Source organism: Pogoniulus pusillus, chromosome 8 (genome assembly GCF_015220805.1).
Source record: "Pogoniulus pusillus isolate bPogPus1 chromosome 8, bPogPus1.pri, whole genome shotgun sequence".
Lineage (NCBI taxonomy): Eukaryota > Metazoa > Chordata > Aves > Piciformes > Lybiidae > Pogoniulus > Pogoniulus pusillus.
This window is the reverse complement of record NC_087271.1, coordinates 25,078,317-25,094,159: the sequence shown is the minus strand read 5'-3', so window position 1 is coordinate 25,094,159 and position 15,843 is coordinate 25,078,317. Positions and strand designations below refer to the sequence as shown.

General features: G+C 40.7%; 1 protein-coding gene across 2 annotated transcripts in view; it reads right to left on the bottom strand.

Moving 5' to 3' along the window:
* EIF2B3 (eukaryotic translation initiation factor 2B subunit gamma) overlaps positions 1-15,843 on the bottom strand; it is a 104,999-nt gene that overhangs the window by 86,649 nt on the left and 2,507 nt on the right. For both annotated transcript variants that reach the window (XM_064147699.1, XM_064147696.1), the window contains exon 3: positions 15,279-15,418. In XM_064147699.1, coding sequence (XP_064003769.1) covers positions 15,279-15,418 — 140 coding nt within the window. The remainder of the gene's footprint in view (positions 1-15,278; positions 15,419-15,843) is intronic.

Here is a 15,843-nt window from a genome sequence, read left to right as displayed (position 1 = left end):
TTTAGGGTGGGTGTAGAAGAAAGAAAATAAATGGTAGAGCTCGTGGGTTTTTACATATATACATGCCAAATAAATACAGTGCAACCCTCCCCAATGAGCCACTGATACAAAGAGAAGTACGCCCTTACTCTGTGCGCTTGTGCTAACAAAGGGTATGTGAACATACTTGACTTCATGAATTATGCAAACACCTAAGTACACACACATCTCTTAATGAAATACATGTAACAATGATTACATCAACCCCAAACTATTATACAAACAGACGATAAGAATCAACATGAACTGATTAAAAAACCCAGCAAGCACACACCCCAAGCAGAACTACTGAGAAGAAAGAAAAATGCATGCACAAATGCACTCTCAACATCCACTACAACCACGGAAAGGACAAGGCAAGGGTCATAACTCAAAGAGGACCATCTCATGGATGGGGTATGAAACATATGCCTGGAATTTCTGGCATTTTCCTGTTCTGCCAAACGTGATATGTGCTATTTTGTTTACCACTTTTTATAACACAGAGGAGTCTTCATCACTTATCAGGGCTCTACCACAGAAGCTGCTGCATAGACCAGGTGAAAATACCATCAAACAATTAGAGAACAGCAAATGACACTAGGTTGGGGAACACGAGAAAATACTGCAGCACTACTCAGGTAGAGGGCCAGTATCCCTAACTTGCTGCTAGTGCAGGTCACGTTTTTTGTGAGCATCACAAGAGCCACAGAAAAGACAAGGAGATGGCAACTTCTCTTGAAAGAGTCACTTTGGCCTCAATAATCTCATTTAATGTCAGATTTGCAATTTATACACTTGAGTTCAGAATTTAGATTTGGCTGTTGATCAGTGGAAAGAAAATGAGGACCTGCAGAAACCACCCTACCTATGATTGGAGTTTCAAGGAGATGTTTCTCGGTTTCGATAAACCATGGATGGAACCTTGAGCTTCTTAGTCTAGCCACAGCTGAACATGAAGCGTTCTGTCAAGGATAGGAACACAGCACTTACAGCCCTCAAATCTCCACTCTCCCTTTTTAACACTAGCTGACAGCACTTCACTATCAGACCTTTCCAAACTGTGAAGTGTTCAGCTATTATGAGGTACCTTATATATTCAAGCTGGATAAAACACAACACTGCAACACAGAACATCAAGAGATTTATACAGCATAGAGGAAACAAAGCAAAGAAAAAACAAAACTAAAACAACATGTCAACAATTATATTAAATCCAGCACAATATGGAAAATCTACACAAAAACAAAACCAAAAAGTAGAATGTTTCAAGAACTCTGTTCAAGACAGCCAATTTAAAAATAGAAAACATGTTTTCAATGGAACTAACTCATACCACAGATCAAAAGATGGATGCAATTATATGGTGTAATATACTAGCATAAATAAAAAGTTTTTGGACTTTCTCACACCCTGCATACAAAGGCAATGCTAGAAACCTTTTTTCTATTCAGCAATAATTGCTGGATCACTTCTGTTCAAACAGAAGATATCAAGGTTACCACAGATAGCTGGCAGCAAATGCTAATTTTCAGCAGTATGTACTATGCTTTTTCTATCAAGTATAGACAAGGGCAGGACCTTGTAGCCTAAACTGCTGATGGCCTCAAAATCTGCAGACTGCAAAATGAGAAAACCTGTGTTGCAAGGAAATCTGTAATTTGAACAAAATCAGCCTCAAGAGAAAGAGGAAAACAAATGTCAGGTTGCATTATAAACAGAAAAGTAGCAAAATATCCACCAGCAGTAAAATCAGCTCTGAACAGAACAGACAAAACACTGAAGTTAAACGCTAGATGTTTCCAGTTGCACAGTATTACAGCTGAGACTTTGACAGGAAAAGGAAAAAAAAAATATATATAAATAAATCAAGAGATTACACAGACTCTTCCTACACTCAGCCCAAGTTAACACATGCACAGAAAACTCTGCATCACTTCCTTCAGTGTCACCACGCAACAGGGAAGAGAGGAGCGAGTTAAAATTACTGCTGGAATTAAGATTGAGTTTTATACACAACAGCCTGGAACTTCACCCACATGTTGCATTAACAGTGGGGTTTGTGTGTAATGCTTTTATGATTCTAAAGAGTGGAAAGGGAAAGAACGGTTTGTCTATGGGCAAGCTTTTTGATTGCTTGTTAGCATGCTCCAGGCAAACCCAAAGATACCTCCTAGCAACTGCATTACTCACCACTCTTCAGATCAGAAACCTACATCCAAAGCTTTAGAGAATCCCTTTTTATCTCGATCTCCATTAAGAGTCCTCCAATTTCCACACCTGTGACCTCTTTGAAGCTCTATGGCTGCTGCTGTAATTGGAGCAGGCAAGCTCATTTATTTTTTTTGATGTCTGTAGAATCTTGTTAGCTACCAACTGAAATGGCTGCCTTTGGTTGGGAATTCCCACTCTGCTTTTTTACGTCCTCAATGGCAAGATTCAGAACGAAATAATGATTTAGTATTTTGTTAGCAGACGTGAAGCATTTACCTACTGTGCACCCACCCTGCAGCAGTAAGTTTGCTGCAGACCACCATTTTCACAACTCTCTAAGGACAGATGGCAGTGGAGACAAAGGATGTCCCTCAGTCTGAAATCCAGCAGCAACCTCCCGTCAGTAAAAGATGGAAAAAAACTTTTCTTTTTAATTGTGTAATATGAAAGAGGCTTTTTTTTTTTTTTAAGAAAAAGAAAAGTCTAATGTGGGAGCCAAGGGAGTCTCTTCTCATTTCTTGGATGGCCCTGAATTCATCAGGTGAGGATATCTTAAGGCAATGTGAATGCCTTCACATACGTAACCTGTCAGCATCACTGTTTATCTTCCCAAAGAAAGCTGGAAGAATGAAAGATGCCAGAAGCTGGGGAGTAGACTTAACCCTGGTCCCATCATATGGCTCATCCAATGCGTTGTATCAGATGGGATCAAACAGTGAAAACACCATTTTAGGTTATCTCTGTATCTCCAGAGCTACCATCCAAAATCAATATTTTTTAATTTACATACATATAAGCTAGGAACAGGAAAGATATTCAAGCCTAGAAGGCATCCTGTCTCCTCCCAGGAGGAAGTCTCATTACCTATTGCTCAAACTGTCACATGAGGTGGAAAAGGATAATTTACAGTTATCAGCAACTAGAAGCAGTTTAGTTTAGAGCAGCAGTTTAGAGATGAACACGAGTTCATAAAGCTTATTAAGAATGTTTTCAAAGTAGGACATTGCTATTATGACACTGAACTGTAAACCTTCTGGTCCAGAACAAAAGCTTTGCAATTCACCTTTTCCTCTGGCTCTGACTAACAGAGTTTCATCCTAATTACACAATACTCCAGAAATAGTTTTCCAAGCTTCCTCCTCCAATCACATCACCCTTCTTGTCTGCTTCCACTTTCTGTCACATCAAGCACAAGTGGTTTAAGCTCCTTTTAACAGCCTATGCCTTCAACTTGCCATGCACTTAACCAAACGTGCTACCTTACATCAATCCAGGATGCTAGCTCTATCAGCTACACGTATCTTCTAAAGGACATGGTTTTAAGCTAGGATGCCTCCTTTTCTTTTTGTTGTTTGTAAATAAAACAAATCTGTGACTGTTACACTTAGGGAAAACTGAGAATTAGCAGGCTGTCAGAGTGCTTGGGCACCAAACTGATACACTGATGCATACCATCCTGTCTCACTAGGCTCTCCCATTTGTCTGAAGTTAGGAGCCATCTCCTGGGTTTATGTCCGCAAAGCATGCTGGAGGAGACTGTTTTCCCCACATCTAGAAAGCACACACTATCACTCATCACAAGAACCAGGCCTGCTAAAGCTCAGGGGAGCACCCCATAAACCATGCTCTGAATTCACCAGCTCACAGAGGGTGAGCCTGGCAAGCCAAACTCTCCCCTGGTTCAACAATGCACAAACAGATCTCTCCTTCACAGGCAGGAGAATTCCAAAGATAAACAGCACTCTCCTGGTCACTTCTGTTCCTGGAAGGCAGGTTTCCAAGACTACCTGGACGGCAGCATCATCAGACCTGCTGCGCAGCTGATCTTGGACTCTACCTCACACAAGCGGAACGGAGAAAGCTGCAGTCAGGTTCCAGTCTCAACAGCAGTGGCGCAGCAGGCTTGCTGCCAAAGCCCAGAGCTCAAGCCCAGGCTTAACACTTAATGTAAGCAGAGCCTTAGGCAGTCAGGTGCTGTAGTCACACAAACAACAATAAGTAGTCCTAATGGAGCTCAACTGGCTCGACTTATTGAAGGGAAAGAAGCCCTTTACCCACAGCTCACAATTTCCTAAACAGCAGATCTGTCTGCGACACAACAAAAAGCAGTGGCTAGAAATCAGCATTCAGCACAGAAATAAAAGGCCAAGTAGTTTAAGAGGGAGAATAAGTATAATCTGGAATAAAATACCAAAGGATACAGTAGACTCTTTATGTACTAAAACATAAGAATAAAGCCTTGACACCTTTTGGAAACACATTCTCTAAGATTCAACTTCATCCACAAGTTCCAACTCCACTCCAAGAGAAAACTCAAGTGCCCACCAGTCCTGCACAGTACATGCCCTGTGAAGCACAGCTGGATGGCACTGCTGCTTTGTACTACCTGCACTGGCTCAGGTGTCCACTTAACATGAAACCTGATTGGCTTTGTTCGAATGTCTGGGTTTTTTCCTGCAAAAACTAATCATGCTATGGTAAATAAAAGTACTGTTTTGAACCACAGATTCCTGGACTACCCATCACACGATACTATTTTCTCCTCTAGCACCTCTCCATTTTTTTCCCATGATATTTGCCTTGCAGTAACTGTTGTTTTAAGAAAAATGTTATGAAAATGTTAAGACCTCCATTGCTTTTTCCAGCACTTGGTTGCATTCAGAACTTTCACCATCTTCCCAAAGGAGCTAACAGAATTTACACTACAGAAGAATACCTAAATTTGTTTCAAGAAAATCTGAATGCAGAATTGTCATTCCCTTTTCAACACATAATCAAGGAAAATCTAGATAACCTACATGAGGCTTCAAGTTAACATGACAGAAAGACAAAAGTAAATTCCAGTCATCCTGGAAGTCTACTGATCTTCACCATGGCCTTCACCAAATTAAAGAGCGATAGAAAACCAGTGCTAAGCAAAGTGACAGCCTCTGGGATAGCCTGTGCTGATCACACCATCACCTTCTTAGTACTGATGCTGCACTGCTGTCATAGCCTGCAAAAAGACACAGGGAAAGACTCTCTCAAGCACAGTAACTCCATGGCTTGATGCACTCCCACATTCCCCAATAACTCGAACTATGTACGTCAATTAACACATGTGAGCATGGTTGAGCTGAACAATTCCATTTTCACTTTCAAGGGATGAATATTCACTTGCAACAGAGTAACTGTGACAGTTGCACAGCCCACAACTGACATGAAAAGGCCCAAATCCTCCGAGGCAAGGGGACTGTTAAGATCCAAACATAAGGAAAAACACACAAGAAGAAATCATACAGGTTGGAAACAAAGTAGAAAGGCTATGGACAGCAAGGAAGGAATGTTGTTCCAGAACAATGCACAAGTAAGCTGTGAATGCCTCCTTTGAAGTACCACCCTACCTGAAGCCATGGAGGCCTTGAGTCTCATGGGGAAAGGCCACAGATATTGGAAACTACATGCAAAAAGTTGTTACATCATATCAGATGGTGATGTAGCATTCAAAATAAGGGCACCATTGAGGAATACCAAAACCCTAGAGAACTCCTCCTTTCTGACCTCTGGAGCCAGGGTGGCACAGACATCACTGAGATACCTTCCTACTGTCCTTCACCCAGGCATGAGTGACAGTTATGTCTTCAAGGCTCATTCATAGCACAGGGCTTTGCCCTCTCCTCTCACAACAAGACGAAAAAATGGCAGCTGGAGGGCATTTAATGTTTTTCCCCACACACTTAAAATCTTACCCTCTCTTTGGAAATAAAATAATGTGCACAAATTAATTTCAGAGCCTTTTCATTTCTTTGAACAATCATTACAGAACAACTTCTGAAAACTACAAACTTGAGTTTGACTTATTAATGTAAAAGTCTTCCTAGGCATGAGAAAATGAGCTGGTAATAAAGGACATTTAACACTTCTTTGCTGCCATATGCTCAAGAAAATGCTGTTAAAAACAAAATGTGCAGAATGTTTTCTGAGGTTACCTTTCCTAAAGCTGAATTTTCCTTCAACACACAGCATGAGTAGTTATTTACCCAAAAAGACTGTATACACTTTAAATAGTGAAAATGCAAGATGATGTACAAAAATGAATGCTAGTTTCTATTTACTAAGAAAAATCCAACCAACAAACAAACTAGAAGTAGCTCATAAAAACAGGAAAGTATTTTACCAGGATGCTATTTCACCTATATACTTGTGAAAAGAGCTTACTATGTCTGCAACTACAGTATCACAGTATCATCAAGGTTGGAAGAGACCTCATAGATCATCAAGTCCAACCCTTTACCACAGAGCTCAAGCCTAGATCATGGCACCAAGTCCCACGTCCAATCTTGCCTTGAACAGCTCCAGGGATGGCGACTCCACTACCTCCCTGGGCAGCCCATTCCAGTGTCCAATGACTCTCTCAGTGAAGAACTTTCTCCTCACCTCCAGCCTAAATTTCCCCTGGCGCAGCCTGAGGCTGTGTCCTCTCGTTCTGGTGCTGGCCACCTGAGAGAAGAGAGCAACCTCCTCCTGGCCATAACCTCCCCTCAGGTAGTTGTAGACAGCAATAAGGTCACCCCTGAGCCTCCTCTTCTCCAGGCTAAACAATCCCAGCTCCCTCAGCCTCTCCTCGTAGGGCTTGTGCTCAAGGTCTCTCACCAGCCTTGTCGTCCTTCTCTGGACACGCTCAAGCATCTCAATGTCCTTCCTAAACTGGGGGGCCCAGAACTGAACACAGTACTCAAGGGGTGGTCTAACCAGTGCAGAGTACAGGGGCAGAATGACCTCCCTGCTCCTGCTGACCACACCATTCCTGATGCAGGCCAGGATGCCACTGGCTCTCTTGGCCACCTGGGCACACTGCTGGCTCATGTTCAGGCGGGTATCAATCAGCATCCCCAATTCCCTTTCTGTTTGGCTGCTCTCCAGCCACTCTGACCCCAGCCTGTATCTCTGCATGGGGTTGTTGTGGCCAAAATGCAGCACCCTGCACTTGGAGCTATTGAATGCCATCCCACTGGATTCTGCCCATCTGTGCAGGCAGTCAAGGTCCCGCTGCAGAGCCCTTCTGCCCTCCAACCCAGCCACATCTGCCCCCAGCTTGGTGTCATATGCAAACTTGCTGATGACTGACTACAATAGGTTGATTTTGTGCAATTCATCACAAATCACACAGAGTCTAAATGCAAACATATACTGTAATACAGAAGAAATGCTGACAACTTCTATATGAAAACAAGAGGTATTGGTTAACATAACGAGCACAGGCCTTGAATAGCCAGGAGAATGAAAAGGATAAAGACATGCAGTGAGAGATGCAACAGTTAAAACTGACAAGCATCTCAGGTCTGTCAATGACTCTTGGTGCAAAACACCTAAGGTTTTGCCTGCATGTATAATGGAGGGCATCCTCTTAAGCTTCCAATGTGTAAAATAACAAATGCCCTAATAACCATTCTTGATCCTAACCTTCAGAGCTAATTGCCTCATTCAAACTTCCGGTGTATGAACCCTGATCCATGGTAAACCCTGGCAGCAAAATAATTAATTTAATGAGCTACATTCCTCTAAAGCTAAGTAACAAAAAAACCCCCAAACCCTACCAAAAAAAAAAAAAAACCCAAAAAAAAAAACCCAAAAAAACCAACAACCAGAAAAACCCATACCAACAAAAATACCACAACCAACAACTGCTGAATTCTCTAACTCTTACCCTGCCAGGAAAAATAAAGATCAGAGCAAAGTCCTGAACACATTCATCATGCACACAGTCAGGCAGCACTATATCATTCCCTGCAGCAACATCGCCAGCCTGAGCACCTGCCAGTAGAGCTGCACAATCAGCTGTGCTTTGGGAATGGAACTTGGGCATGCAATCCATAATAAATTTTGCCTGGTGCGTCAGTGGTGGCAGCTTTCAAACAGAGGTAGAGAAGGAAACGAGATGCTACATACTCTGTGAACTGCCATTTGATACATCTGCTTTTCCTGCCCATCAGAATTAGAAAAAAAATATTAATCAGCAAAATAGCAACTCTGAGACACTCAAGTAAACAGCATTTTCTGGCAAGTCTGATGGAATTTTTTTTTTTTTTACTCTTTCAAAACAGATTAACAGAGTAGTTAAGTCTTGCTCATATAGAGAGACATTTTCTCTTTAAAAAAAGTTTTATTTGTCCTATTTCCACTGACAGTACAAAAAATACATAACTATATGTTATGGAGACTGAAGTTTTTCTTTCCATGCTCACCAAACTCTGCTCAGCTGTACCAAAAGGATTCAGATTCTGTCTTCTGTCTTCTAGCCATTACAGCAAGCTTACTTACATCATGTGTTTGGAAAGGAGATTTTTCAACAGAGGAAGTGAAGCGCTTAGCCATGCCGTCCAAGACTCCACGGATCAGTGACCCTCAGCAGCATACAGACCACCACCGTGACATCACACTTTCCACAACATGGCTCCCAAAGATGCACATACCAAGAGAATCTGGAGTTTCAATCTTTGTTTATTTGTTCAAAGAATGTTGTTTTTTCTTCTTCTTTTTGGTAGCTTTTTGAGGTTTGTTTTGCTTTGCTCTTTAAGAGCTGTATTACTTTCAAATCTTACTTTCTGAAACTGAGAAAACCAGGTGGACCACCTGAGATGAAACAGTTGACATGCAAGCACTCACCAGTGATAGGAGCAGAAGACATGCTGATTAATTCACACCATATTAGTCAAGGCTTCCATTAACACAACTAAAGGCTCATCTGGGAAGGAAAACGTGAAATTGCTCCATTGCTGTTACTCTGCCGGAACATCATGTTTTAATCATTGGCTGGAGCACACTTGAGTGACACAAGGGAGAGGAATGCTTAACAGAAGGTGAAAATAATATAGACTCACTGAAGACAAATGCTTGATCCAGGCACACCCAATCCACCTCCTGCTTCAGCCTGAAACACAGATTCATGATTTAACCAGGTTTCTCAACCTGCTGGCTGGAGAGGCCCCAGCCTGGGAGATGGTGCCAGATGGCAGCTGTGTGGGTCTTGTAAAGTTTGGCACAGGCACAAAATGGTCAAATATTAGAGATGCCTAAATTTCAGAGGAACTAGTTTATAAACTACAGTGACACCCCCACCATATTTCCCCCCCCCCCAACAATAATCTACGACCCACAAAAAGGTCTGCAGCAGTTTGATGAATGGTACAAGCAGAAGGTCACAAAAACACAGTTCTCAAAGGGGGTTTCCGAGTCAGAGTTTAGCCTCCTGCCATTCCAGGTATGACATTACTTAGTTTATTTAAAAGAACTAACCATCCAAAAAACCCCAACAAACAAAAAAACACCACCACCACAACAATCAAAACCAACAACAAGCCACAAGGCAACAAAGAAGGAAAACAAGCAACCAACCTGCAAAAAAACCACCACCAAAAAAACTCAGCTTGACAATGAATACAAATGTAGGGATTTTTTTTCCTTGACTACTCCTGAAAGATCGTTTCACACTCCTACTCTGCTTTGATAAAACCTTTCTCTGATTTTCATCTTATGTTTTCTCATAGGGTGATATTTAAACCCCATTATATTCTACTCTGAATATCTTATCTGCTTTTCCAGTGTTTGTACGATATTCGATGAATTTGAGTTTTTTCCCTGGATATTTGCACAGGTATGGACATCTCCCCATTGCCTTTAGCAACAGCATTAATTTCTCATCTCTACCATAAAAGACACTTCACCCAACACATTCTAGTCTTGCATTTTCCCTTACCTCCTCCATCACAGTGGATGATTACTATCACCTTATTTCAACTAGTACATTCTGAGACATTGCAATTTACTCTTGAGCTCCTAGCTCCTATCACAATTTCTTGTTACTAATCACCCAAATCATGAGTTCTTTTTTAGTAATCAAAGTATTGACACTAATACTGTGTTATAACGTGGCAGGTAACCACGCACACTTTGCATACTGATCCCATGAATCACCCAAAGCAGGTTTGTTAAACTGCAAGAGAAGGCCTACAAGAATGGTAGTAAACGTCAATTAAATGAAGACATAAACCTGAAGGGAAGAACTCAGAGCAGCACACTGGAGGAAACAGCTTTTGCCTTGATGGACATACCAGAAGATTTTACACCGATTTCTGTGTCCACTAACACCAACTACAGTGGAAAAATCTCCCTAAGTGAACCAGAAGGCTTCACTGCACAAAATTTCAAGAGACATCAAAACAAGTTAATATTTTAAAAGGCAATCTACTGCCTGCAATTATGAAAAAAAAAACCAAACAACAACAAACCCCCAAAACAACACCACTGAAATACAAGCTGCTTACAAATCAAAATCTGCATCATCTCCTACCACAACGTGCAGCAGACAGCACTTGCATCTCTTCTCATGTTGGAAAGCATATCAGTATTCACCACTGAAACTGTCAAACCCAAGTGACCAATGAAGTGGAAAAGACATTTAAAGAGAGTAGAATCAAAAAGTGTCATGGAAAAAATTTATATGAAAAATGAAATTTCATGAAGGAGAGGGTTTTGTTTGCATATCATACAAAAATTTTTTTTTTACACCTATGCTATTTTTTTTATTCCACGCAATCCCTGACAGCCCAAGAATATTCTTTCATGCAGACAATAGATTAAGACAATAGCAACATGGCTACAGCTGAAGGGTGAGACTGGATAGGGCTGGGTGATAGGTTGGACTGGATGATCTTGGAGGTCTCTTCCATCCTGGCTGATTCTATGAAAACACACACCCTTCAAACAAAAGCATATACTCTGCCCTAAATAGCTGAGTCTGTTTCTATTAATATATATTGGATGAAGTGGTATTTACCTATCACAGACTTGGAGAGAGATGACTTTGAAACTTTAGAAAATTATTTTTATAGGTTAAGTTTCAAAGTAGTTTTTGACAATGATTCCTAAAACTAGACATAAATGAACAGCAGTATTTTTAAAGTTTGACACAAAGACACTGGATTGAATGAATTGTGCAAGGGCACTTCTTGAAGAGATTTGGAACCCAGGGACAGCACTGCTTGATTCATTGCTTGGCACAATCCATCAAAGTGGCTTGGTTTATCACAGCTCTCTCTTGTCTTCCAGAGATTTAATGAAAGGGTGTTTTCCACCACTCTGCACAGCTTTTCAAATGCTGACAGGCACACAAAGAAATCCATGGTAGAGCCTCTTTTTGTGTCCTGTAAGTCTTGCTGGACCTGTCTTATTTGTGTGCTGCAGGTAAAGCAGTAACTCGGAAGTGCTGAAGTTTTCACTAAGTAAACCACTTCAGAATTATTCTAGAATAATTGCATAGGTAAACAGTTGAAGAAAACTGAAATCAGAAGGCATTTAAAATAAATAAACCAAATACATTTCTCACAAACTCATTCAGCTAAAGAAGCATATTGTTACTTTCCATAATACATTTAGTTTGTCTTGTATAACACACTCTTGTCTAGAACAAGGGAGTTCTCTTTACTCTTCATGACCAGGGAAGGTCATCAATCCAAACCTACAGGGAGCAAAGGCTGGCTTTTTAATCTGTTTAGGCTAGATCATGAGGTGAGAGAGATCTGTCTCACCAGCACAGACCATAAGGTGACAGAGACCTGTAAACACCCCTGTGGTGGTAAAGCTGCATTTTGAACAAGAGCTTTACTATACCATCAACCGTGAGCCTACATATAGTCTATGTTGTACCATTTTCCATCCTATATATACATATGAAAAAAATTAACCCTTTGTGACTTGACTTTCATTCTCATATTTTGAATAGCTGTTCATTATTGGTCCTGCAAAAAGATAAGCAGAAAACTAGGAACTTCAAGAACTGACAGTGATACTAAAAGTGTAACAATAACCAAAGACAAGACATTAAAATTATATACATATAAAAAAAAAATTTAAACTGCCATAAGGCACACAGGCTATACCAGCATCCTGAAACCAATGGCACTCTAAAAAATGTTGGGATCATCCACAGAAGAGCAACCAAATAATCTGATCTCTAGTTGTCACAAAGGCCTTATACGAATTGTTTTCATATCCCTGTATAATGCGAAACATTTAAGAAATAAATACTCACCTTTTGCTTTTCACATCATTCTAAGTGATAGAATTAGTGCATAACATTGCTAAGTGTTATATTACCCACTCAGTAGGTACATAGGCAAAAAAAAACCCTACAAACAAACCTAGTTTCTACTTCATATGCTGCAAAATTATTACTTCACCTCATTAAGCCTCATTTCTCAGTTGCAGAGTTGTGAAGACAAACTGATTAATAGTGTTAGCTATTCGAGACCCCAAAATTTAATGTTTAAATAAAATCAAACAAAACAACCCACCTAACAAGTTAATGAAAGAACTACTGGTAAAGAACAGGCCAGACTCTGACACTCAGGCCTAGGAACCCAGAAAGTGGAACTTAAGGGACCAAGTCCTCTGTTGTTCCATTATTTCTCAAGCAGCTGTTTTAGGAATCATTAGTTTATCATAGTATCTTCATTGTGTCAAGGATCCAAGAAAAGGATACATTCAGACTTGTAATGAACATAAAAACCCTAATGAAGCTCTGCCTTGTCAATCAGGTACAGGCCAACACAGCCAAAAATAACAGGAAGAGTTCCAGTAGAGTCAAAAACACACCCCTACTACATCAGCTCTTGAACTAAAGATAGAAAAGGTCCTGTGCATACAGAGTGGGCGAACAGCAAACAAATGTGAACAGTCTTCCTTTGCTCTCATGAACTTCTCAACAACCAGGAAACAATAAGATTGGCAGAGTCAGATGCTTACTATTGTGAACCAAGACAGTCAGTCTTACTGACCTCGTAAGATTTTACACTTTAGAGTGGTCCAGCATTTATACACATCTCAGAATTTCTGCTCAGCAGTTCTGCTACCCTTAGACATGTCTCTTACTGTGTATTTATAAGCTTGGCTCTACTCGTCACTCACACAACACACAAGCAAGCTGTCTATACTGTGTCACGCTACCTCACTTTTACCGCACATACTTGCTCTTCTGTCTGTGAGCAGTTAACTGAATTTGTGACAACTGTGTTTCAGCAACCAGTTTAAACTTCTCATCAAACTTCTGGCATGGGTTGCAAAAAGCCTGCCAGCAAACTATGGCCACAAGCAGCAGTTGTTTTCACCAGGGAAACTCATTCTTCAGCAAGATCTCTCTCCCACTACACCACAGGCACAGTCATCATACAGCAGCTTTTCAGCTACCTCTGCTGTGTAGTTCTCTCACCTATATCACACAAGAGAGGGCATATCCTGTAAGAGGTGGACCAGAGGTATGCATTTACTAGAGGAATGACTCCAAAATACACAGTGCAGCAAGCTGCTCAACAACTTAGTACAGGCTTATTTCAAATAAGAGACCACTTTGTCCTCTCTAGCCAGACAAGACATGGAATAAAAAGAGCAGAAGCAGTTGCTGCTGTTCAAACACAGCAGCTGACTGAAGAAAAGTCATGTAATTTTCAGTACCACCTCACATCCTAAGCCTTTTTTTTCCTTAGAAAAAAAAACAAACAACACAACAAAACTCAACCAACCAATCAACCAAACCCCCAGAAGATCAACACTGTAGCCTCTGAAGACAGAGTCTATTTTCTTACCCCATACACTTTACTGCCATCTCCCAGGCCTCCCTCAAAGCAAACTTGCCTGGATTACCACAAAAGGACACCTAGACAGCCAGAATAATCACTCTGGTCAGGCAATAAAACTATAAGGTCAGGGTCACAACTTGCAGTGCAGAGACACTGCCTTATTGTGTGCACATGTTCAAAAAGTACTGCCAGAATCAGTTGTGATAGGATCCCAAATCTCCATGTGACAGAAACATTAACTTAAACTGATTTTGTTAATTTTGGCTTTCATTTTTATATCTTGTCTTCATCCTCTAAATTACTCTAGTCTGTTCATTAATGCCCTGCAGAATCTGTGTCAATGTGCATCCTAAAGGAGGCCCAGAAGTTTCATCTTGTCTCGACTAGAGTCTCTCCCTTGGGAATACACAGTCTGTTACACCATGGTGTATCACCTTCCAAAAGAGACTGAAGGGAAAATGACACCTCAGGACTTAAGTATTTCACTGATGTTCTGATACAACCTTTATCTGAACAGACAGTTTGGCTAAGGAGGTCTAAATTGACAGGGAACAAATCTGAAAGTTTAAGTATATGATAATGACAAAACCAAAATTCCATTCCAGGTGATGCTAAGAACTCTGAGTGGCATTTCTACCTTATGTGGGAAGTGGTTTAATTGTGCAGCTAGAAATTAAAATTGTATAAAATGGCATTTTTATTAGAACAGCAGCCCTTTATCACATTTGGGCATTGTTTATCCAAGAGCTTACTATATGACCAAGGCCACAAAAGCATAGGAAAAGCAGAAAATTGAAGCACAGAGCAAGTCACTTGCCCAGCGGCAGAGGCAAGCCTGTGGCAGAGCCAAGAACTGAACACTGATTTCCTTATGTATTGGAATACTGCCTAGGCTAAGATGACAGTGAACATTTGTGCAGGACTACCTCAAGGTATGGACAACAGCATGTGATCACACATCATACCAAAAACTGTATAAATAATTATGACCTTTAAATTAACCTGGTAGAAAGCTAACCCTAAGCAGCAGCCAGTGCTCCTTCTGGATCTGCTCCAGCCTTCCTAGCTGTTCATTCTGATAATTTAGAGTCTTTGTTTGCATTTTTTCATGTGGTGACTTTTACAGAAATCAGCTGTTCTGAAGATCAGAAAATTCACAGGATCACAGGATATTAGGGGTTGGAAAGGACCCAAGAAGATCATTGAGTCCAACCCCCCTGCCAGAGTAGGACAATACTATCTAACACAGATCACAGAGGAACACATCCAGATAGGCCTTGAAAGTTTCCATAGAAGGAGACCCCACAACCTCTCTGGGGAGCCTATTCACTTATATGCAATACCATTACATGGGACAGCTTCTAAAGCACAATGGAAAAAAAAGAAATTATAAAGAAACATTTTCTGGTCAAGTTCAATAACAGACAGTAATACCTTAATTTTCTGGTGAATATGTCTCAGTGAATCTGCTGTACCCATGTCCATGTTGTCACTGATGCACACAAAGTCCAGCTTCATTTTTGTGTCCAAGTTTAACATCTTTTGGATTTCCTTCCTTGTAATCACAATGACCTCTAGGACAGAGCAAAGTGGGATAAGACCAAGATACAAACCCAGTAATCTTCACAAATAGGACACTCTCATTTTTCACTGACTAAAGCTGATCAAAAAGGTCTGAATAATACAACTGGGCTCTACAATGAACATCTCTTTGACAGCAGTAACTTCTGAAATAGAGAAATAAACTCCTGATGAATGTTAAAACAATCTCTCCTGCTTTGTGTGGGTGTAGGTCGTTACTGAGATATATGCATGTGAGTGGCATGAGTTAATAGGACAGAACAGAAAAATCTTCTATCATTAGCAAGTAACCACAAACCATATGTCCTCAACCACACCAATGAGACCCTGCATTAATGTCACCAACACTTGAAAGCTTTGTCTTTTGCCTAGTCTAATCCTGTATAATCCTCTATGGACAATGCCACCAACCACAGTA